Source organism: Erpetoichthys calabaricus, chromosome 2, assembly GCF_900747795.2.
Source record: "Erpetoichthys calabaricus chromosome 2, fErpCal1.3, whole genome shotgun sequence".
Classification (NCBI taxonomy): Eukaryota; Metazoa; Chordata; class Cladistia; order Polypteriformes; family Polypteridae; genus Erpetoichthys; species Erpetoichthys calabaricus.
Window position 1 is genome coordinate 346,025,959 of NC_041395.2, and position 24,650 is coordinate 346,050,608.

A 24,650-nucleotide genomic window follows, 5' to 3' on the forward strand; every position below is an offset into this window, starting at 1 on the left:
TTGACTGGGTGGACTGCTAATGGGAATACTGAAGTTGGTTGTTCCTCTCCCCTGCTAGGCCTGTTGATTGGGATACTGACAGTTGGGAAATCTGCTCAACTCCTGGGACTGCTGGCTGGAATTCTTATGTCAGAGGATATGCATACGTAACTACTTGGTCTGCTGGTCGGCATACTAAAATCGAGAGATCTGCTTAAATGCTGGGTCTGCTGGTAGGGGTACTGAAGACAGGAAATCTGCTCGATTTGTGGGACTGTTAATTGGGACACTGAGACTGGGAGATCGGCCTTACTGCTGGGTCTGCCGGTCAGGATACTTAAATTGAGTGATCTGCCTGAGTGGTGAGCCAGCTGGTCGGGATACTGAAGATGGAAAATCTGCTCAACTGCTGGGTTGGTCGGTTGGGACACTGAAGTTGGGAAATCCACTTTGACTGGTGGGCCTGCTGGTTGGGACACTGAAGTTGGGAAATCCAAGCAACTGATGGGCTTATTATCCAGGATACTGAAAGTCAGGAAATCAGCTCTACTGCTGGGAAGGCTGGTTGGGATACTGAACTTGCAAATCTGCTTGACTGGTGGGCCAGCTGACCGGGATACTGAAACTGGAAAATCTGCTCAATTGCTGGGTCAGCTGGTTAAAATACGGAAGTTTACAAATCCACTTTGACTGGTGGGCCTGCTGGTAAGGGTACTGAAGTCAGGAAATCTGCTCAAGCACTGGCTCTGCTGGCCCAAACACTTTTGTCGGATAATACGCTCAACTAGGTGGTCTGCTAGTTGGGATTCTAAAGTCTGGAGATCAACTTAAATTCTGGTTGGGACACGGAACTCGTGAGCCTCACATTGCTGTTGATCATGTGGCATATACAGAGAACACCAGGCTGATAACCCACCAGACAGCTGAAGTGTAAGAGACCACCACGTGTGTAAGTGGCACTGATATTTCGGATGAAGCGTAGCTGTTGTGACTACCCCAGAGAAACTTGACCTTCACTTTCAGTCCTAACATACTCACGACTAAAATCTGGAATTATAAAGTCCGTTATTTGACATTTTATTATAGCACCCTCTTAATATGATTGTTTCTATTATGTGATCCAACGTATGCCTACCCTAACAGACGGCGTATTTATCTTACACGCTATACGCAGAATATTCACGCCTTTTGTAATTATTAAACTCTGTTCAATTATTAAGCAAACAAAACAAAGTCCCCAGTAACGAGCTCTATCCCAAAATACTGTTTGAAAACTACGATGGCTGCTGTGTGACCGCTCTGCCGACGTGACACTTTCATTGTTGCTGGTGACACTGCACCGCCAATGTGCACCCGTGTTTAAATTACAAGTCAAGGTTCAAAAGACGGAGGGGGCGGGGCAGATCGGCTGACACTCCCTTTTGAGGCTCCTCCCCTCCCGTGCTGTCGGTCCAACTGCTATGGCGGGTCTACACAGATCACCTTGTCTTTGTGTTGGCGGCGTTCTGTACGCATTGAGCACACGCCATAGATTATCAGGGGGTGTAACAGATGGCACGGGCTTACAGAAGAATTCTGGGCCAGTACACAGGACTCCGGAAGGCACTAAGTGTGGTCCTGTGGGGGGGCACCACGGGAAGTCTAAGCAGCGTCTCCTCCATTCTCTGCTTATTCATCCTCATTAATGGTAGTCTTCTATTCCTTCAGTTTTGATTGTGTCACCACCGGGGGGGGGGTTGGGTTGGGGTCTAGGAATTATTTTGGGGCTGGGAGGTGACAAACTGCACATATCATAATTCAATTGGAACTGACATAAAATATATTTTGGGGGTTCAAACATTAAACTCCACCACACCACCCAGTGATACCTATGGTGACCATGAGGTGTCAATTATCATTGAGATGCCTCACCTCCTCCAAGAGCATCTTGAGAAAGGCAAAGTTTAGAAAAGAGAACACAAGAAAAGTGACAGAGGACCACAATAAGTGAGAGACAAGGAGTTGCTTGAGTACGGCCATCTGCTCCCGTCTGTCATGGGGTACATGCAGATTAGGTGATAGTCAGGTGGGATGCTGCGTTTTACACCATGAGTGACCCCTCAGTACTCAGCAGCTTACCTTGTCACTCCTGCAGTTGTTAAGCCCCATGGGAACGAGAGACGCCAGCTTGCCCTCCACTACCTGCTGGTGATGCTGCATCTGCTCCCGCTGGATCTGCTCCCTCATTTTTCGAGCCTCCTGGATGGCTTTCATCACCGCGTCCTGATCCCCGAAGAGGGCCGTTGAGTTGAGACTGGACAAGATGTCTGCAAGAGAAAGAAGCGTAAATGTGTGGAGGAGAAGAGCGCACCACGTCCGCCTCCAGCCCACCCCGATCGTGTCTCCTGACCACCACACCTGACGCGACTCTCCCCTGCCTGAAATGGAAAGGCCATCAGAATTCTACTGAAACAGAGCACACACGCAGGCACGTGTGGCGATGTCTACAACTACATAAAAACAACGTAAAGGGAGCATAAACAGCGAGACACGTGGATAACCTCACAGTCATTGAGGAGCGCAAGAGCAAACCACCAACACGTCACAACTATAAAGGAAATATAAAACCTAAAAGGATATAGGATAGCGACATAAAATAGGGATGGAAGATTAACAAAGGGGCAGAGCAACCAAAGCAACATACAAATGAAGAAAAAAAAACCATGAAAACTGTGTGCCATAAACAAATAAAATGTGACAAATCAAAAACCCAACCGAATAAACCGACACGACACACGAACAGAACACAACATTCAGACCTGCACTGACCAGCACTGACCAGCAGGGGGAGCAGCAGAGAAGGAGCGTGAAATGGGGGGCCGCAAGGGCGGAAAGACCTGGAATAGATAGATAGATAGATAGATAGATAGATAGATAGATAGATAGATAGATAGATAAAAGTTACTATATAATAGATAGATAGATAGATAGATAGATAGATAGATAGATAGATAGATAGATAGATGAAAGGCACTATAGAACAGATAGATAGATAGATAGATAGATAGATAGATAGATAGATAGATAGATGTGTAAGGCACTATATGATAGATAGATAGATAGATAGATAGATAGATAGATAGATAGATAGATAGATAGATAGAGTGAAAGGCACTATATAATACAAAGATAAATAGATAGATAGATGTGTAAGGCACTATATGATAGATAGATAGATAGATAGATAGATAGATAGATAGATAGATAGATAGATAGATAGATAGATAGATAGATAGATAGATAGATACTTTATTAATCCCAAGGGGAAATTCACATACTGGCGGCAAGAAAACAAAAATCACCCAATGACAGAAGGGCAGAGTGACAGACAAGGAAAAGCCAAATGTAACAGACAGATGGTCAGACAGACAGACAGACCAACAGGAAAGACACTAAATAACAGATAGACAGAGAGGGAGAGTGATAAAGGCACTATAAAGTGATGCATTAGATGAGAAAGACACTATATAGTAATAGAAAAATGGAAGGGATAAGCATTAAATAGTTAAAGTTGAGAAGGGAAAATAGGCAATGACAATCACTTTGTAATTATACATAGTCAGAGAAAGAGAAAATCGATAGACAGATGTAAGGCACTATATAATAGATAAGATAGATAGATGTGAAAGGCACTATATGATAGAGATGTACTTTATCACAATACTAAAACAAAGAAGATAGAGAATAATAAGATAGAGAGAGTTATAGATTAGAATGATAGGGCTCTACATAGAAATACATTGGTAGAGACAATCATTTTGTTGCTCTCCATAGTTAGAGAGAGGCACTATACAGTGATAGACAGATGTAGATGCTAGCCCACCCCCCCCCATCCCCTCTAAATTGTCAGAAGAAGTCTGTGGGCCACCCCAAAGCTAGAAGGCCGATGAGCAGATGAAGCCCGGTGTGCGCCATCGGGGAGAGGCTGGTGCAGCATGGTGGTGGAGAATGACAAGCAGCTATGGCTCTGAGCTGAATGAGGTGAACCCTCAACCCCCCTTACTGGCGGAGACTTCTAGACTTTGGGGCATACTGTCATTTACTGTGCTGCTGTTGGAAGACACTTTGGAACACGCAGAACTTGTATGGATTGCTTAGCTGTACGTGTCATACTGTGTCTTTGTCTCGTGTGCGTCTGTCTTTGTTCATATTGTCACTTTGTCACCTGTTCTGAGAAGACACGCAGGTAAGAATTTCATTGTGCTCACTACACGTGACAATACACGTCACTCTGCTCACTCAGGCTGTATACAGTGCCTTTCACCACCTACATGGTGACACATGCATCTACTTTATGCCAGAGGTGCCCTACATTTTTGGCCCCTGGACCCCGATTTTTAATTCAATTCAACGATTGACCAATTGAAGCCCGCCTTCCATAGACGACTCTTCTGCAAAGCAAACCCTCAAGAGCCCTGGCATCCACTTACCCAGAGATCCTCTTCCCAAGCCAGTGCCCACAGGGCTGTGGATGCCACTCTTGATTGGCAGGTTAACTGGGCTGCTTTTACTGATGGGGAAGAGGCTCGGCGTGGGGGAGGTGGGCGACTTGACTGGCTCGGCGGTCTTGGGTCGTGCTGACAAGTTGAGGGGCTGCGTGGCCTCGTCCTGCAGGAATAAAGAAGAAGTTAGTCCAATGGCGAACCCAGACCTCCATCACCCCCCCCACACACACGTCCCCTCACCCTCCCCACGGCCTGACGAGAGGCAGCGTCGGCATCAGCAGCAACAGGCCGCTCTCCAGGGAGGTGATTTAAAGGTTTACACCGAGTGTTTAGAGTGGCTCAAGTGTCTGAGCGTGGAATGTAAACTTCATCATTATCAATCTCCCTGAAGGAAGGAGCCACTTGTCCCGCTCCCGTGGACGTCACAAACGTCATTGTTTAATGAAGCTGTTTCTGCCATAATCGATGGTACCCTGGGCTGTCAGGCAGAAGGTTGGCTGGCTGTCTCGAGGCGCAGCTCCTGCCAGACTTCACCTCACGGGCCGTGTAGATACCCCGGCCTGGCCATGCTGGTGAAGTAGGTACTTTATAGCGCCTTCCAGGACAACACTGTCACAATACGGACAGGAAACAGGGTGACGAGACAAAACATTCCACTGATTGCTCACTTAGCTAAGAAGCTTCCTGCAATGAGCAAAAGGCAATGGCACAAAACCAACACTAGGGGGCAGACTTCTGGCAATGCTCACCCAAAGAGAAAGCATCAAATCCAGAGTCTCAAGTGACAGCATGGCAGGTGGCGGCGGGCAGCAAAGCGCTGATCCTACATGGCCGACTCCAAGGGGCAAGGCGGGTAGAAGACTTTTACTGAGGTGGGCCGAGTGATGCAAACACAGAGACAGTAAATGACGACGACCTACAGTACCTTGACTTGAGTGACGGGGCTGGCGCCACGCTTCTCGCTCTTCAGGCCAGTAGGCGAACTTGGGGCAGCAGGATTAGGAGGCTGGGGTAAAGAAGGCATCTTGGCACCGGGAGACACCTGCATGCTGGCCAGCTGGGCGGCGTAGAGTTGCTGCAAATAAGATGGCACAGGTGAAAGAGACAGACATGCAATGGCACCAGGGAGAAAGATGGCACAATACCCATGGGAGGCCTTTACCCACCCTCTTTCCCACCCCAATTCTTTTGAAGAATGAACAGATCATTCTAAGCCTGGTGGCACAAATGATTTTCTTTACAATGCGTGGGAAATGTGTCACTCACTGCCACATCACCACCACAGCATGACAGTCATCCATTGTGTCCAAGGAAGCCACTTGCAGGCAAACTGAGTGACCTGTTTCTCATCCAGCACAGACTGGTTTGGGTACGGCATGTTGACAGGACAGAACGGCCTATCATGAGGGTGACACCCAGATGGGCACACAGCAAGTGCCACAAGGCCCCTGCGTGATGGGACTCAAATTGCTGGCCATTTGAATTACTAATAAGAGATGCCACCGCACTGGGCACAAGTAGACAGCTTGAAGAGAGCCGAGCTGATGCTGACTGTGAAAGGCGCTATAAGACTAGGAAAGCTCTTCACCATAGAGGCTGATCAAAAGGAGCCATTTGAAATAAGAAAGTAAATGCCCAAGATACCCCCCACTACCAGGACATGGCCACCAGGAGAAGAGAGAGACTGGCAGACACTAACAGAGGGTATCCTGCAAAAGGCGCTACATAGTTTAAGTAAACTAAACCCCCACCTGAGCTCACCTTCCGGGTCCTTCTGTGTGGATTCTGTGTTGGGTTCATTAGAAAGTGCCCTCCTCATCCTCACTGTCATGAGGCAAAGCTGGCAGAATGAACTAGCTAAGCTCCTTGTATGGCCGTCTTCTGGCTTTGCCACTCTCTCTCTCCAGCTGGTGCCCAGGTCAGTTGTGGATTTTCCACCAGCTCCTTGATCGTTCTTCGGGGAGATGGACGAGTCCTACAGTACCGGCACGGGGCATGTAAACAGTAGTGCCATCTAGTGGAGTTGCCCACATTGAGCTCAGGAGGAACATCCTGGGAGGTGCCAGAACACTGAGCCCGTCATCCTTGTGCCACCTAACAGCAAACCCTCAAGGTGTGTGTGCATGTGTTGTCTATGGACAGATTAGATGTCGGGCACACTGACCCGCTGCCCTCAGGACCAGAGCAAGGCCCAGAAGTTTTCAGAGTTCCTCACCCATGTTTAATGCATTTATAACATATCAGTAATTCAATTAAAATGTGCCCAAATGATGCCACGTTTGAGTGATTATGAAGGTCCTAACTTTGAGGTTCTCCTGGCCATGGACTCAATGAGTACTTGGACTTTCACTTCTGAGTAAACACAGATAATAAAAAATAAAAGCATTGGGCAACTGTTTGAGTTGACTGGCAGGGGCCCTGAGACGAATGTGCCCAGGGGCCCTTAGGGGGGGTCAAGAAAGGGCCCACAGTCCATTACCCTCGTTCTTCTGCCAGGTCTTTTCTTCTTTCCCAAAACCTACTTTACTTTGTCTCTTCTACTGCTGGCTCATAGTGCCCCCCCCGCCACCACTTCATGCATCAATGACTTCTGTTGCTGCTGCTGCGCCAGCTGCGCCCTGAGCACTGGGACAGAGGCACACAGCCGGCCACACAGCTACTGAGAGCGCCTGGCCTGCGGAGGGAGATCTGACCCGGCGGCATGCAGATGTCAGCCGAGACACGGGCGTCCCGATGTGCTGCGCCGCGGCCAGACTCGCCAGTATGCTCAAACATCTGCTGCCATTATAGAAGCTTGCAAGATGGCACAGGAAGCACTGCTCCGTGGTCCTTGTAAGGATCAAGTGAGGGCCTGCAGCACTTTATATTGAAAAGAATGAATTAAGCGAAACGTACAGCACAGGACCGAACGACACGGAGTGGGGAAGGAGTGTGTTCAGCATCACAGGGGACAAACACGAGGACCTTAAGACCACCGTGAGGAAAGTCTGTAGATACAGTGGAGGTCAGAACTGCGGTGGTAGGCTCAAGGAGACAAAGGCAAAGCCTTGAAAAGTTTTCTTAGTAGCTGTCACGGTCTGCGATAACAACGTGGACTACAGGAGGCAGCACTTGAAAATAAATAAGAGAAGCACCATTGGAGGATACGCAGGAACTGCAGGCTGCAAAACCCACGACGTCAGTCGCCACACGCTCACTAGAGGGCGTCACTCTTGACACACCCGTTTCAAGGTGTCTGTCATGTGTGCTAACAAAATGTAAAGCATTTTTCATTCCAACAGAAGGTGCACACAATCGAGACTATAAAATAATAAAGTCAACCTTTAAACAGAGGAAGTGCCAACCCCATTAGAGCCCACTTACTGCCAACACACTGATGGTCCGACCAATGGGGTCTCACAGTCAGGACCTGGAAGGCCAGTATGCCTTCTTTATTGCTGTTAATGGAATTTGTAGTTTAATTACATAATTTTCATTTTGCTGCATTAATGAGGGCAGACCACCAGAATATTAAATGTACTCAGATACATTTCCTGTATTTAAGTTTTCTTTTAAAGAGTTACAGTTTCTGTTTGTCTGTTCCCTCAGTTATACTGCACTTTCTATCAGATTGTCAACAGCAGTGCACCATCTGTTGGAATGCAAAATTCAATGCATTTGATTTCCACTTGAATTACAAAATACATTCCAACAGATGGGTGGCATGGTGGCGCAGTGGGTAGCGCTGCTGCATCGCAGTAAGGAGACCTAGGTTGCCTTCCCGGGTCCTCCCTGCATGGAGTTTGCATGTTCTTCCCGTGTCTGCGTGGGTTTCCTCCCACAGTCCAAAGACATGCAGGTTAGGTGGATTGGCAATTCTAAATTGGCCCTAGTGTGTGCTTGGTGTGTGGGTGTATGTGCCCTGTGGTGGGTTGTGTCCTTCCCAGGATTGGTTCCTGCCTTGCGCCCTGTGTTGGCTGGGATTGGCTTCTGCAGACCCCCGTGTTCAGATTCAGTGGGTTGGAAAATGGATGGATGGATTCCAACAGATGGCGTACTGCAAACATCTAAGCTGAATACGATCAGCAGAAGGACAGAAAATGACTCATATACTGTATGTATGCACTCGCTGAGCAAATTCTTAAAAATATGACGCTAATTCTGGGTAGGACCTCCTTTTGCTCTCAATTTTTCATGGCATGGATTTCACAAGATGTCGGAAACATTCCTCCGAGGTTCTGCTCCATGTTGACACGAACTGCATCACGTCATTTCTGAAGATGTTTCATGCCCTGAATGTCCCATTCCTCCCACATCTCAAAGGTACTCTGCAGGATTCTGATCCGGTGACTCGGAATGCCACTGATGAACGCTGAACTGATCGTCGTGTTCATGAGATGACTTTCGCCTTTGTGATATGGCGCATTGGCATGTTGGATGTAGGCCTTAGAAGAAGATGGGTAAATTGAGGCAGTGGTCAGCAACAAAACTCAAATACATGGCATTCGGGTAATGATGCATATCATTACGGGTATTAATGGGTACAAAGTGTGCCAAGAAAACAGTCTTCACATCATTAGACTACCACCAGCCTTGACCGTTGGCACAAGGCAAGTTGGGTGCTTGGATTCTTGCTGTTGGTGCCAACCATCTATAGGCCCCGGCAGAAAATCGAGATTCATCAGACCAGGTCGTGTTATTCAAGTCTTCAACTGCCCAGGTTTGGTGACCCTGAGCCCACTGCAGCCTCGGCTGACAGGAGCCGAACCCGACGTGGTCTTCTGCTGTTGTAGCTCATCCTCCTTGAGGTTCAGGGTGTTGTGCGTTCTCAGGTGCTTTACACCTCACCACAGTTGTGCCGAGTGCTGATCGGAGTTACTGCCGCCATTCTCCTCTGGGCTCTCTCATCTCCACAGAACTGCCACTCGCTGGATCCAAGGGGATCAGCAGCTAACAATCACACCACGGTGGAAACCAATGAGGTCACATCTTACCTTATTCCGGGGTTTGAGGTCAACATGAACTGAAGCTCCAGACTCGGATTTGCTGGACCTCTAAGCACTGCTCTGCTACTGCCACCTGATTGGCCGATCAGTGAACGGGTGAGCCTAGGAATTTGTGTACTAGACAGATAAGGGCTGACCTGGGGGACACCTTAGCTTTCCTTTCGGACCGCCATTGCTGTTGAGTAGTGATGAGCAAAGTGGAATATGCAGCAAAAGTTAAAGAGTTCTAAGAGAAATTTCCGGAATTGACCCGGAAATAGTTTGTGTGTCCTGCGGTGGGTTGGCACCCTGCCCGGGATTGGTTCCTGCCTTGTGCCCTGTGTTGGCTGGGATTGGCTCCAGCAGACCCCCGTGACCCTGTGTTCGGATTCAGCGGGTTGGAAAATGGATGGATGGATGGATAAAGGTGTTGAGCTTCTGTTTGGGGGCTCAGCTTACATGGGGTCTGTTGAAAGGACAGCGACACCCAAACACCCTCCCTATGGCCAATCAGTGGGGGGGAGGAGTTGGGTGTGCCAACTCTCTAGCAGAACAGTAACATTTTACTTATGTAATTAAATGAATTAATCATGCAAGAGGATTTTTACGTAATTTAAGTAAATGTAATTTATTTTCAGTTGACGGGTATCTTTACTTGAGACACACCATGATGTGCAAAGACATCTCAGATCAGATCCACTACGGAACTATCCATCCATTCATTATCCAACCCGCTATATCCTAACTACAGGGTCACGGGGGTCTGCCGGAGCCAATCCCAGCCAACGCAGGGCGCAAGGCAGGAAACAAACGCCGGGCATGGTGCCAGACCACCGCAGACTACGGAACTAGAAAATGCTTTTTGAGAAAATGGAGTTGAAATCCAAAAAGGTTGACAGCCGAAGGTTTGTGGAAGGAAGTGAACTTTTCAATGACCCCCTTAAAACCGTCACACGTAATGACCTCCGAGGACACCCCGCCAACAACACGGGGCGCTCTCTAACGACAGGAGCACAAATGAACAACAAATTAAGAGCCCAAATACATTTATGGCACCAAAGCCAAGCCTTTACTACCACAAAGTGACAGTAAAATCGGAGTTTAGGGTATTAAAAAAAAACAAACAAACTTGTTAAAAAAAATGACGATTACTGCAAAATTATAACAGGGCTGAAATGGAGTCAGAAATAAATTAGCCAAAAAATCAAAAACAGGTGAAGAAAACACACAACCCCGTTGTAGTGTAAGAAACAGGAATGAGAAATTTGTAATAAAGGGCGCAGCCCGGGGAGTCCTGGTGGGCCGCAGTGGCTGCAGGTTTTCATTCTAACCGTTTCCCTAATCAGTTTTCTCTGCTTATTAACTCCATCCATCCATCCATCCATTTTCCAACCCGCTGAATCCAAACACAGGGTCACGGGGATCAATCCCAGCCAACACAGGGCACAAGGCAGGAACCAATCCCGGGCAGGGTGCCAACCCACCGCAGGCTTATTAACTCCTTTTCCTTCTATTTTAATAGCCCCGTTTCTAAGGATTACGTCTTCTGAACTGATTTGTTTCTTCATGAAATGGCAGCCAAACAGAAATGAGACGTGAAACGAGCTGACAGATGACCAGCTAACCGGGGCTTCAAACTCCAACCAGTTTCACTCAAACCAATCTCTTAATGAGAAGCCGTTAATTAAACCCGTTATTTAATTCCATGGCTTGTTGCTGCTCTCATTTTGCCACAGCAGACTGTTGATTTTCTGTTTTTATTAAGAACGTCGGCACAATGTGTTGGTGACCCGAGAGACCAACCTAACCGAGACCTTCATCTTTCTTTATTTTCAGATATTGTGTGATGGGCACAGGTGGTTTTGTGTCTCATTATTGTTTGGCCTGAGTCACGTCAATTAAAACCGAGGCAAAAGAAGTGAATTAGCAGCAAAAACTGGTCACTAATGAAGAAGATGGTTAGAATGAAAACCTACAGCCACTGCAGTCCACCAGGACTGGTGTTTGACACCCCTGCCTTTAAGGCTCTGGTGGTGGTAACTCCTCAGCAATCCACAGGGTGGCGCTCTATTCTAACACCGCTTCTTTTCTGTCCTCTTCAGACTGTATGATTGACAACTCCGCCACTGACATCACTCCCTGTGGCCCCGCCTCTTCCTGCCTGGCCCGTATTTAACTGAAAGTGTGGCCATCTTGGATAGTCTAATTTCAGACTTTGCCTTAAAGTATTATTTCTTTCTGCCTTTACAGTATATTGGGGGGGTCGCACTGTCAACCCAAAATCTTTATCTTGTCTCTCTCCCCTTTTACAGGGGAAAAACTAGAAAGCACGCTCCTGATTTGACTTGAATCGTAAACCACCATCTTGGACGTGCAGAAAGCTGACCTTTACAATATGACAACGGTGACATCACACATCGTGCACTTCCTGCTGTCACGTGGCAGCCATAAACCAATGGACCACAAAATGGTGTCACACATAGAAAAGAAAATGGCGACGCGATAAGACGAGGAAAACTTTCAACGTATTCAATAATGAAAGCAAATTATGGAAATCCTCAAAAACCCCAATTGGACAACTAAAAATGATGTAAAAGATTCCCAATAAATCTGTAAAAAAAATGAAACGAAATGCCACATCTTGGCACTTTGCCGGACTAGTAAACGTAGTCTTGAGTAGACAAGGCCACATCTGATGGGGTCTTGGGGAGCGGACATTTCTCTCCTGGGTTCCCATCCATTGGTCCTCTGTCTCATCAGGGTGGCACTTCAAACACAGGGGGCGCTACAGGTTTGCCATTTTTGTCTCCTGACCCACCAGTGCCACTAACGCTTGACTAACTTCCCTGCAGGAATTGCCACACGTCACTCTTCCTCTTCCTCCATGCTAATCTCATTGTCCCAGCATACAATTTCCCCGTTAAGTGAGCGATGTCAACTCTAATAAGTGACGTCCCCCTGTACAGGCATTGTAGTGACACGCGGCCTTTAATCGGCGCTCTCCACTAACGCTAATGAAGAAGGGCACTCACTCTGGAATGCTGTTTCAATCTATCTTCTCCGGCGACTTGAAGAAGGCAGCAATCTGTCAGGGAAACGCGGAGGGAGATTACTGCGACTGACACGGCCACGCGTGCTCAGCTACTGACAGACAAATTGCTCACTCTGGCACCAAAATGTAAGCGGCAGCTCTAATTTTCACCGATCTGATCAAAACCTTTTGTCACTTTCTAAAAGAAGGGGGAAAAAAAAAATGAAATAAAAGGCTCTGCTGTCCCTCGCTGCCACTGTTATGACAGGCCAAATTGTGGAATCGGGAGGGAATGACATGAAGAATGGCAGGCCTGTCGGTGTCCTGACTGGATGGCTGAGCATTGAGGAGATTCTGAACGCAACACACTTATGACAGGGACGTGCCCCCGGGACACCTGATGGTCTGCAGACACAGCCCCGCCACTGCGGCCACAGTCGGCAGCTTACCTAACAAGGGGTAAAACAAAAATGGCAGCAGACATTCATTTAAGGGGCACCTCCAGCAGCAGAATGTGCGCCACACGCCCTGTTGATGGCGTAAGCTGGCACGTGCGTAACTGGCGCTCCATGGTGAATAAATAAGGTCGGCGACCCACAACAGTATGGAGCTCGGGGGGCACGGCCTGTGCTGCCTGACGTGAACGAGGACCCCTTTAACACTTTGTGCCAGTGTTCACTCACACTTCTGACAATGAGCCACACACACAACATCATCAGAAGAGCAACACTCTCATTTCATTGGCTATTTTTATTTTAAATTCATCCATCCATCCATCTTCCAACCCGCTGAATCCGAACACAGGGTCACGGGGGTCTGCTGGAGCCAATCCCAGCCAACACAGGGCACAAGGCAGGAACCAATCCTGGGCAGGGTGCCAACTCACCACAGGACACACACAAACACACACCAAGCACACACTAGGGCCAATTTAGAATCACCAATGCACCTAAGCTGCATGTCTTTGGACTGTGGGAGGAAACCCACGCAGACACGGGGAGAACATGCAAACTCCACGCAGGGAGGACCCGGGAAGCGAACCCAGGTTTCCTTAATGCAAGGCAGCAGCGCTACCCACTGCGCCACTGTGCCACCCTTATTTTAAATTATTGTACCAAATGGTGTTAATGATTTCATGAATTATTATTATTATTATTATAATCTGTTTGAAAAATAGAAAAAAAACAAGTGGAGAGAATTCTCAGGTCTAAGGAATCGAGTGGCACGTGGTGACGTCATTGGGACGGAGAGGTGCAGTGTGTGTGGCACATCCATGAATGAAAAAAAAAAAATAAAAAGACTAAGCTTCATGTCAGGCTGCTGGGAGGTGTGAGGGGGCTTGGGGTTCAGGGCTAAACTTGAGCTGGGTGACTATTCACTGATTGGCTCGTCACTTAGGGGGGATTTTATATTTGCAGTAGGTGGGCTGGTCCTCGGGGCCCCTGGTGGTCACACAGGCCTGTAGGTGCTCTGGGGCCCATGGGTTCTCCTGGTATTCAAAGGGGACTTGTATGTGCTGTGGAATCGGAGGTCTCCTGATGTTCTGAGGGCACGACATGCATTGAGGGGGTCTTGGGTCCTCTGATGTTCAGTGGGCATTGTTTGTACTGTGGAATCCTGGGACCACCAGTGTTCAGAGGGGACTGTATGAGCTGTGGAGACCTGTGGTCCCCTGATGTTCAAAGTGGACCGTATATGCTGCAGGGCCTAGGGGTACTGTTTGTAATGAGGGGTCACAGAGGACACTATATGTGCGGTGAGACCTGGGGTCCCCTGGTTTTCAGAAAGGCCTTCATGAGTCATGACATTCACTGAATGCATTGAGGGGGCTTAGATCTTCTGAAGTTCAGTGCGTATTGTTTGCATTCTGGGGTCTGGGGACTACTATTGTATGTACTGTGGGGTCCTGTGGTTCCCTGGTGTTCAAAGGGGACCATATATGTTGCAGGGCCTAGGGGTCCCTAGTATTTAGGGGCACTATATGCATTGAGGTGTCATGGATGCCACTATATGTGCTGTGAGAACTGGGGTCTCCTGGTTTTCAGAAGGGCCTGTGGGTCCCTGACATTCAGAAGGCACTGACTGTATTGAAGGGCCTTAGGTCCTCATGAGGTTCAGTCCGTATTGTTTGCATTCTGGAGTCTGGGGACTACTAGTGTTGAGAGGCCTCTATATATGCTGTGGGGTCCTGGGGTCCCATAGTGTTCAATGGGGGCTGTACATTATATGCTGTGGGGCCTGGAGGGCCCTGTGCTGTCCGGAGGTGACAAGTATGTATGTATGTAGTATTCAGGGGTCCTGGGGCCCATGCTATTCAGAGAGCGCTGTATATGTGAGGAACCTGGGGGACTCTGGTGTTCTGGGGGGGGGGGCTATATGTGCTGCAGGGTCCAAGGACAGATAACACCTCTGCAGCTATTTAGCATTGTGACTACCGTGAGTGGCTCCCCTTTAACTGGTCATCATTTGTAGTTGAGTGTCATGCTCCCTGAGACCCCTGACAGTGAGAAGCCCCCAGGTACTGGCCTGGTCCAGAATCCATTCTTATCTTTCACTTTTGCAGATCCCATGATGGTAAGATGGAGCCGCTTTAACGGATGCTGCAGTTCTCTGCCTGGCCGTGGATGTGAACGGCACGCACTGTAATGCCAACTGAAGTTTTTTGTAGCACCTTTCAAATGACAAAGACACACACAGAAGGTGAGGTGCGGCCCATCGGCACTTGGCGACCATTTTCTATTTGGCCACATAGGCACCTCCTGAAGCCTGGCATTGTTGTTTACTGCTAGGCAGTGTTTTTATCTAAAGAGGTCGCTGGAGCCATGGCCTCCAGGTTTTAGTTTCTGGCTGTTCCTGGGGTAAAGCGTCTTATCAAAATAAATGGCTGGACTGCTCACCCCTTTGATACGCAACTGTTTCTGCCACCATCTGCTACGCCGGCCTGCTAAAAATAGCTCTGTGTGGCCTTCATGCCTCCAGCACCAAGCTGCCCCTGAGGGATATTGAGCAACGGTGGGCCAAGGGGATGGCCTGTACACAGACTTCACTGCCATTGCATTCCAAGATATGGCAGCGTATTGCTCCTTCTATGCATAAAACATTAAATACGGTAAATACAATATACGCTCACGGGCAAAGCCAAAAAAGATCCCAAAAGATCCTGTGATGTGGCAGACACGTACTGTAAGTGAGCTCCTGAATACACATGCACAACATGAGCAGTGTATACGCTGTGGCCTTTAGGGGGCACTCTCAAGCCATCTGTGAACCCAGAATGAGCACCAAGGAGACCAAAGTGCTGAAACAATTTGAGGAAAATGAACAAAATATCAGCACAGGAGGAAAAAAGTGGCCAATAAGTAACCCACTGGGTCCAACTGAACACAGGCGTGGCTGTTCAGTCCACCTGGCAGGGCATCTCTGGCACTGCCAACCTTCTGAATAAGGTATGTCGGCTCATAACAGCCGCTCTTACTCTGCACTCCGGCCAGTTGAACCCTGGTCCGCCTCACCACTCGACTCCAAGGCCGATAATGGAAGGACACCTTGAGCACATACTATGCCTGTGTTGTGAATTTTAACCAAACAATTCAGACTCCGTAGTCATTTTGGAAGATTGACATAATTTTTCAATACATTCCTGTCTTTATGGTTATTTTGTCCAGGCTGCCAATTTGTCTCATGATGTGGATAGCAGGGTCTGCCATTTTGTGCTGTTGCAATGTGCAGGCCATGTTGTTTACTGTTGCTATGCTGGTTGCCAGTCATGTGACTCAGGGGGTCATGTGATGTATCATGTTATTATGTAAGATGGTGGCGCACTACGCCCAAGTTTCCGGATATTTTAAGAAATCTATCGAGATTGTGCACTGATTGGGCCTGTTTTATTTATTTATTTATTTTGACAATGATCAGCATTTAGCTTTTGCTTTCATTTTGACTTCTGCCTTTTGACCCCCTGCACGTTTTTTACAGCTCATCTTCTGGTCCTGCCTTCCTTGTTGCCAGTATTCTCACCTCAGGTACAACAGACTGAAGCCACCTCTCGGGTCAGGACTGCCCCCTGGAGGTCTTGGGGCTTCATCAGCAATAGGTGACCTCAAGGCACCTGTCACCATAATAAAGCAAAGCCAGAGGTGGAGGCAATGGACAATACAATGGCTGCAGGGCTTGGGAGTCACTGGTGCTGAGGGGCCCAGGGGGACCCTGGTGTTCAGAGGGAACAGTATCTGCTGTGAGGCCTGGGGGTCCACTGGTGTTTAGTGAACTCTGTATGCATTGTGGGATCTGAGGGCCCTAGAGGTTTAGAAGGAATTGTATGTGCTGTGGGACGTGGGGGTCCACTAGTGTTCAGAGGGGCCTGTATGTGCTTTAAGGGCTAGGTGTCCACTGTTGTTTGGAGAACACTATGTACCCTATGGGATTTGGGGGCCCTTGGAGTTCAGAGGGCATTGGATGTGTTGAGGGACCTGTGGGGGTCTACTGGTGTTCAAAGGGCATTGTATGCATTGTGGGGTCTAGGAGCTCTTGACGTTCAGAAGGCACTGTATGTGCTGAGGGGACCCTGGTGTTTAGAGGGAACTGAAAGTGCTGAGGGGTCCTAGTGTTTCAATGGAGACCATACATGCTGCAGGACCCCTGGTGTTCAACGGGGGCTGTGTGTGCTGCTCGAGGACAGCTAACATGTCTTCAGTTATGCCTACAGTGACTGGATACTATTTAATTGTCCCACCTAAAGAAATGGCACATTTGTAGTAGGCTGTACCCCAGGTATCAAGCTGCCCAAGGCTCTTGGCAGTGAGAGGCCCACACCCCGGGCACTGGCACTACTGGCCTGGTCCATTATATACCTCGACCTACATGGCACTCTCCCTCACATGTATCTACTGGACAGACGGACGTCTCCAACATTACCCATCATCCCTCATCGGGATGTTTGACTTCAGGGGCACTCCCGTCAAACGCCTCTACTGCTGTTCATATTTTCAGTGGTGGTCCATATATATAATGGCAGTCTGAATGTAAATATTCCCTTGTGCTCTTCTGAATTGCTCTTCCACCCTGGTAAGGCAGAGCGCAGGTAAAGCCAAACTCAGGCGGCAGCAAACTGTCCTGCAGGGGGCATCGGCCTCTCGGGCAGCACATTCACAGGGAAAACCTCAAAATGTGGAGCCCCCAAAGTGCTGCGTCACGTGCAGCACAACAGAGTGGGGATCCATAGACGTCGGTTTCCTGTCACACATGAAGCATGTACGTGTCACACACACACACACACACACACTGCTAAGCTTTACTTTACAATCCAAAATCAGCCCAACAAGCACTAAGGTTAAAGCCATCCGGCTGCAAGAGTAAAGATGGCGCCTGCAGGGGGCGCCGGTCCTCGTCGTTCCAAATCTCCCCCCAGAGGAGGAGGAGGAGGAGGAGGAGGATATCTGGCGCGCTGCACAAGGCAGGACTTGAACCCTGGCCTGCCTCGCATTTCTCGCATTGTTCACTCCAATTTGAAAGGCTAAAGCTGTGAGCTATTGAGAAGTACAGCTGCACGCGCTGTCGGGGCTTGCCAAGGCTCATTAATGCTGACAATGAAGCTCTGAAGGCCGAATCGCACTCGCACTCACACAAGAGCAACTTTTTGAAACACTTTGCTCTGTTTTGTAACAGCTCTTTCTCGAAGGCGCGATGCCTCGCTGCCGTGCGCCGTTTTTCGGAGGTGTGCCGAGTGGCTGGCAACCCTGTGTCCCCTTCCACTTTCCTCAAGGTGGACATTTCTCTCGAGTGAGGGGCATGTCGTTACTGAACCCCGTGGTATGAATCCCCCCCCCACCACCACTCCCCCCGACTACGTGAGGGTACAGAGATCTGCCAGCATTTAGGTACCAGACACAAGCTTGAGGGGGCCCAGAAGTTATCAGACATACTGCTAATACAATTCAAATGTGAGCACACAAGAGAACCCACGCACAAGCTTAAGTCTGAGTCATTATGGGGGCTCTAACTTATAGGGGTCCAATGAGGATTTGGGCTTTGTACTTTAGGTAAAGACATAATAACAGCTTTCGGTAGCTCTTTGAGTTGACTGGCAGGGGCCTGGAGACAAATGGATCGCTTTAAGTGGGCAGGATGCTGTTTCTCATGTAACTCCAATAGTGTACCACAGGAGGGGGCTGCACCATCTTGTCACTTTTCTATAAAAGGCATCGATGACCAGTACCACCCCACCGCTCACGCATGGGCATGGCAGGTCGATGGGCGCACACAGAAGACCCTTAAGCATCTGTATTGGCATTGTGGGCAGCAGGATGGCCGTTCTCCGTGCACCCATTCAGCTGATAGGCTGAAAGCCTTGTCCCCAGTGGTCACGAGGCCTTATGAAAACTGGGTGTGCGTGACAACAACAGTGGCCCTGTGTCACATAACTGAGGTGTCTGCGCCCCCTTCCCCATCAGCAGCGGCCTCCTTTATACCACCTGCAGGGCGGCGCCGCTCCACTCCACTTTCCAAGACCATTTCAGGTTCAGTCCTAGCAATTCGGCCAAGGAGGCTCCAAGCACAAGGCAGCCGGGGAGACGGCACGAAGCTTTCAGCATGGATGTTGGAAAATCATTTTGCTCACAAACCATTATTTTGCATACAGCTGCTTAGCAATTTTGTACTCAAGCTCTGGCTCCCGGCCCAAGCATTCTTTGTTACTGCACATACCTGGAGCTGTAGAGGGCTGAGTCCAGACGCGGCGGCAGCTGCCATTGTCGATGGAATGAACTGCACGGGGTAGTTATCACCTGTCGAGAAGAACAATGCATGCAGGTTGAGACAATGAGCAGAGAATAGCAGCAGACAAGTGCCAACACGGCCGCTACCCCTGCCTGTGCCCCCCAGCGCCGCTCTCAGCCCAAACATCTGCACAAACAAAAGGCTCAGCTGGGCAGAGCCGCGCAGGATTACCTAGGAACTCGCTTTTATTAGCAGATGGGCGCTAGGCAAAGTGACAGAACGCCGGCTTATCGTGCGTTACATTTCCCGTCGTTGGACCGTTGCCCCTTTCCGGCAAAAGACAAGCAACATGCGTGTACACGTGCCCACGCCAAGTAAGCCGTCAAGAAAAATGTCCAGCCAGAGAGGTGTCCAAGAAAACAAAAAAAAAGGAAAGCGTCCCTTTCATTCCCAGTGAACCCCATAAGGGGAGGCCAGTGAGCGACACGCTAGGTGCCACCTTCACCGTGCCAGCAGAAAGGCCAGTTACAACTCCTGAGGAAGGGGGGCACTGCTTCTCGCTACTGACTTGCAAAGGTGACAAAGAGCAGGGAAGGCAGATAATGGCCTGAGCTGGTCAAGGCACGTAAAAGAACACAGCTTAATTTACCAAGTTTGGGCAAGGCAGGCCGCATACGGGCAGAGGAATAAAAATGGGCAGCGGAGGTCAGCAATCAATTTACTGTATATGTACTCACCTCAGGTCTGCTTCATTTGTGTGGTCTGTGGTGCCCGCTGGAGCCGGTGTTAGGCATGTGAGGCGTGTGGGCTGGTGTGTTTTCATAGCACTACTGTGACCCCCTCGTGAGCACTGACCTCACTTTCCGGAACATTCCAAAAGTCCCACCCCCTTCCGGTCCTTCCTCTATATAAGCAGTGGTTAAGGCTTGGCATCTCAAGCCCTGAGGTCGTGGGGTCAAATCCCACTTCTGACACTGTGAGAGACCCTGAGCAAGCTGCTTCACCAGCCTGTGCTCCGATAGAAATGTAGCCAATCAAACGTTGTAAGTCGGCCAAATAAACAGATAAAAGAAATAAACGAGATGCCCGGGAGTCAGCGGGCATTATCAGACCCACATTTGCCCACAGAAGCCCTCATTTTGAAGACCCCAGCACTTCACCTTATCTCCTTTCCATTCTCTCCACATTTACAAGTGCGGCTCGGCACTTTTCTTTTTCTATTTTTTTTTTTTAAAGAGCTGCTCATCCCCTTAGACTGGCACTGCCAACGCCGGAAAACAGGCCTTGAATTACGCGACTTATTTAGCTCCTAACCGGCCGCTCCCTGCATTTAGGCGCAGCTGAATTCCAGTACCTGTCGGCAGTGCGGCTTTTCAGCCTGATGGCGGGGGGACTGGGCAACTGAGGAGAACTACCACCTCCCACCTAACCCCCCCACCCCATGACCCTTTCCCAGCAGTGGCTGCAACTCACATTAGCGCAGCTTCGCCTGGTGCCGTGTCGTCAATTCCAATCTTGTGCGCAGCATTACACCCTTAACGTGTTGCCAAGCCATTGAGCACAGCGTGCGTGTCGACACCGGCGAGCGACCGCGCCGCTTCAGCGGCACACGGGGGCTTCACGTTCAGTGCTTTTTTGGAGGGGTGGAGGGTGTTGGGTCCGGAGACCACTTTTTTTTATTTTTTTTGGGAAGGGGATGGACGTGAGTCACCCACCAACTGGACAGAAAATGCAGAGCCCTGAAAGGCCGCACACACACACACACACAGTCCTGCCAAGCCCCTTTCCCAAATCGGCGGTCTTCCTTTCTTAACAATTCATGAATAATGCAGGAGCGTCACACAAGGCAACCTGCATAATAGACTCAATAAGGACGCGTGTTATTTGTACTAAAACATTTTCCATGTCAAACATATTAAAAAATCAAACTCGCCAAATAATTCCCCCTGGCACTGCTTTACAGCTGTCATGCTCCTGTAGTTTAACGAAACACACACACACACACTTCTTTTTCTTTCTTCTTCTTCTTTTTCATTATAGTTTTTGGCTTGCCGTTTAATTTACGAGGATCTTCTCTTCTGCGGCTCACCTGCTGCCTTTTTTTCCTCCCTCTCTCTTTTTTGACGAAGTGCTGACAAGTACAATTTTCATTTCTGAATGCTTTGTTGAAAATAGGAGACCCCCCCCCCCCCACCACCACCACCACCCCACCCCACCCAAAACGGCCAGCAGTTCCACGACATGCCGCTGGCACGCACTCCCGCTCCTCGGCTATGGACTCATCTATAAATGGTCATTTCCCAGGGGCTTATCGACGGCGGCGTGGAAACGTCTGATACGTGGGAAAAAAAAGTGCGAGTGAGCAGATTCTGCAGACACCCGATAGTCGATGAGCGGAGGAAAAGAACGAAAAAAAGAAAAGAAACAACTGGGGAAAGCACTTTTTTTTTTTGTGTTTTTTCTCACAAAATGATCACTCAGGGGCAGAAATTCACTTTAATTTTTAATTACAGCAGTGAAGAACGCCACCTCTTTAATTTTTCCAACAATGCCGAGTGACGCGCGCGAGAAAGAAGACGGAGAGAGAAGAGAAGAGGGATGGAGGGAGCGGGAGGCTCCTGGCACCGAGTCAGTCGACATGTTGTAGCAATTTTTTTCAAATTTGTTTTGGGATTTGGAATGCTTGCGTGAGGAACAATTCCTCTAACACTTGTACAAAGGAAGGTGCAGCGTGTTGGGACAGGTAAGCGTACACCACCTAAAGGCGCCGGGCCTGTGAACGAACGCCGACTCAGGTGCACACCCTCCGTGCTGCGTGCGGTGCCAACGACGACAATACTGGCACTGGGGACGGCACACCTGTCACACCGTAACGCAGGTGTCCTGAGGCCAGAGACCTGCAGAAGGGCATCGAGACGCAGGGACTCGTAACTCGGCTGAATCGAGCAGTTCTGATTGGCCGGCCCTGTCAGGGCTACACTCTTGCTCTATCCGGTCAACTGCATTTGTTTTGTGTTCCTATTGGCCGCTTCATCGATGATGTCACTTATCGGTTATCCTGGCTGATGGTCTGGTCAGTCTGACCACCTCATCATCCCTTGACTCTAATTGGCTAACTGCCTCTCACCACTTCACCATCTAACAGCGTATGTGGAAGTGAGCGTTCTGGAGCCAAAATGGCTGCCGTCGCATCATTCAGGTGGGTGCTGCACATTAGTGGTGGCCGAAGTGGCCCCCCTCTCACCATGTGGCAACTAAAGAACTACACAAATGTCAAGAATTCTTAATTATTATTATTATTATCAGGGATGAGCAAAATGATTTGCACAAAATGGAAACTTAAGGCTTTTCTGTAAGAAAATTCGAGATACGATTTGTACGAAATTGAAACGTAAGGCGTATTTTTGCAAGAAAATTTGAGAGTCAAACACTTTTTCCATAGACTCAACTTAGACAATCACAGCCAACGTGTGGCATCCACCAAGATGATGCCATGGCAGCCATTATTGTGCCAGTTCACTCACAACACTTGAGAGTGATGGCTCATCAGAAGACAAAGGATGATTGGGGGGGCAGAATGGAAAAGGCCATGGTGGGCAGTTTAGCCAGGGCATCAGGGTACACCCTGCTCTTTACGAGTCAGGAACTCTCACCTGAAGGATGGTGCCATTTTAGCAGCATGGTGTACCGGTCACTGCACTGGGGCATCGTGACGCCCTGCTGGCCTCTATCGGTTGGTCTACCATCCGAGCACTGGGCCGGACCAAACTGCTTAGCTTCAGGCGGGTTACCTGTTCCTGAAGTATAAGGGTTGTCTTAACAGCATTATAGGCCCCCCGGGCAAAGCAGTGCACTGGGACCCCTATATACACAACCACTCAGCATGTCACAGCAAACATAGACTAGAGTGGGGCCCCCGGGTAACTGCCAAGTGTGCCCATGCGTTAAGATGGCCCTGGGTGCTATGGCTGCTGGCCATCTACAACCGTTTGCCACCTTCATTTTGGAATGGGGTCGTGGCTAGAGACCACTTCAGAGGTGCTGCTAAAGTCCATTGGCTGGGAGTATGCGGCCGCTTGACAAGATCCCACCTTGGATTGGCTAATGCAGTTGTGGAAAGTGAGCACGGGTGGCGTAACCTCTGACCTCAAGTAGGCAGTATGAGGCGGCGTGAATGTGCAGACCAGCACGCAGCACACGAGGCAGATGGCAGCACATGGTGCCACGTGGGAGCCGTCATGGAAGATCTGAAGGGTGGCTGATGAAGAATATAAAGGTGTCAGCTGTGAAACAAACCTTAGAGAGCACTTTGTACTTAAAAAAAACTCATTTTAGCGAGTCTCGCATTTCAAAATTGCAAAATCGCACGCAAAAGGATTTTAGGGGAAATTTTCATGAAAACAAAACTCGACTCAAGAAATAAGGAATGAGGATCGGAAGGAAGTACAAAGCTAAAGGGCCAAGCAAAACCCAAAGTCAAGAAGAGAGAAACGTCACAGTCGAATCACAGAGTGAGGATCGCTCAAATGGCGGAGCAAACGTTCAAACAGCCAACAATGGAAATTTCACAGTCAGGGATTCGCTGCGTTTGGTCCAATCTCAGATAGCAGCGACTGTCTTTGAGTGACGTGCAGATGACACCACAAGCGGCACAGCTCTGGTGCATATTACGGAAAAATCCCCATGGAAACGGACAACCGAAAATCCACAAGATGGCAGGTGCCATCACCATCGGGAAAGACGGTGGAAATGAATCAAATTAGAAAAGAAAGCTCTAAAGAAAATTGGAGAATTGGATTCCTTGGGTGAGGAAACAACACCGAGATGAATTTTCTAGCTTCAGGGAAACCAGAGAAGAAGGAAAAAAACAAACTCAAATCATAACAGTTGCATCATTTTGAATTTTTGGTACGTTGGTCCATTTTTGATTTCCAGTTGGGTTTCCTCCACATCCTGGCATTCCGTTATTATCAAGGATTTTGGTTTGGCTGTAAACAATCTGATCAGTCTGGACGTGTTGTTCTTGATGTCTCACAATGGTTTTGGATGCCACCATCTTGTCTTTGCCATTGTCAGGAAGTTGTAGTTTGTGATGTCAACTCCATCTTCTTCTTCTTCTTTTGGCTGCTCCCGTTAGGGGTTGCCACAGCGGATCATCTTCTTCCATATCTGTCTGCCCTCATCATCTTGCTCTGTTACACCCATCACCTGCATGTCCTCTCTCAGCACATCCATAAACCTTCGCTTAGGCCTTCTTCCTCTTCTCCTCTTGCCTGGCAGCTCTATCCTTAGCACCCTTCTCTCATTATACCCCTCATCTCTTCTCTGCACATGTCCAAACCAACGCAATCTCGCCTCTCTGACTTTGTCTCCCAACCTGATTGGACCCTCTAATGTCCTCATTTCTAATCCTGTCCATCCTCGTCACCTACAATGCAAATCTTAGCATCTTTAACTCTGCCACCTCCAGCTCTGTGT

The 24,650-nt window shown here is 48.8% G+C and overlaps 1 protein-coding gene across 4 annotated transcripts in view; it reads right to left on the minus strand.

Annotated features, from left to right (window-relative positions):
* The window catches only part of sox6 (SRY-box transcription factor 6), a 264,750-nt gene that overhangs the window by 47,824 nt on the left and 192,276 nt on the right, over nucleotides 1-24,650 (minus strand). For all 4 annotated transcript variants that reach the window (XM_028796093.2, XM_051923458.1, XM_028796092.2 and 1 more), the window contains exons 7-10: nucleotides 19,161-19,240; nucleotides 5,389-5,538; nucleotides 4,449-4,626; nucleotides 2,098-2,285 (exon numbers count right to left, since the gene is read on the minus strand). In XM_028796093.2, the coding sequence (XP_028651926.1) occupies nucleotides 2,098-2,285; nucleotides 4,449-4,626; nucleotides 5,389-5,538; nucleotides 19,161-19,240 (596 nt within the window). The remainder of the gene's footprint in view (nucleotides 1-2,097; nucleotides 2,286-4,448; nucleotides 4,627-5,388; nucleotides 5,539-19,160; nucleotides 19,241-24,650) is intronic.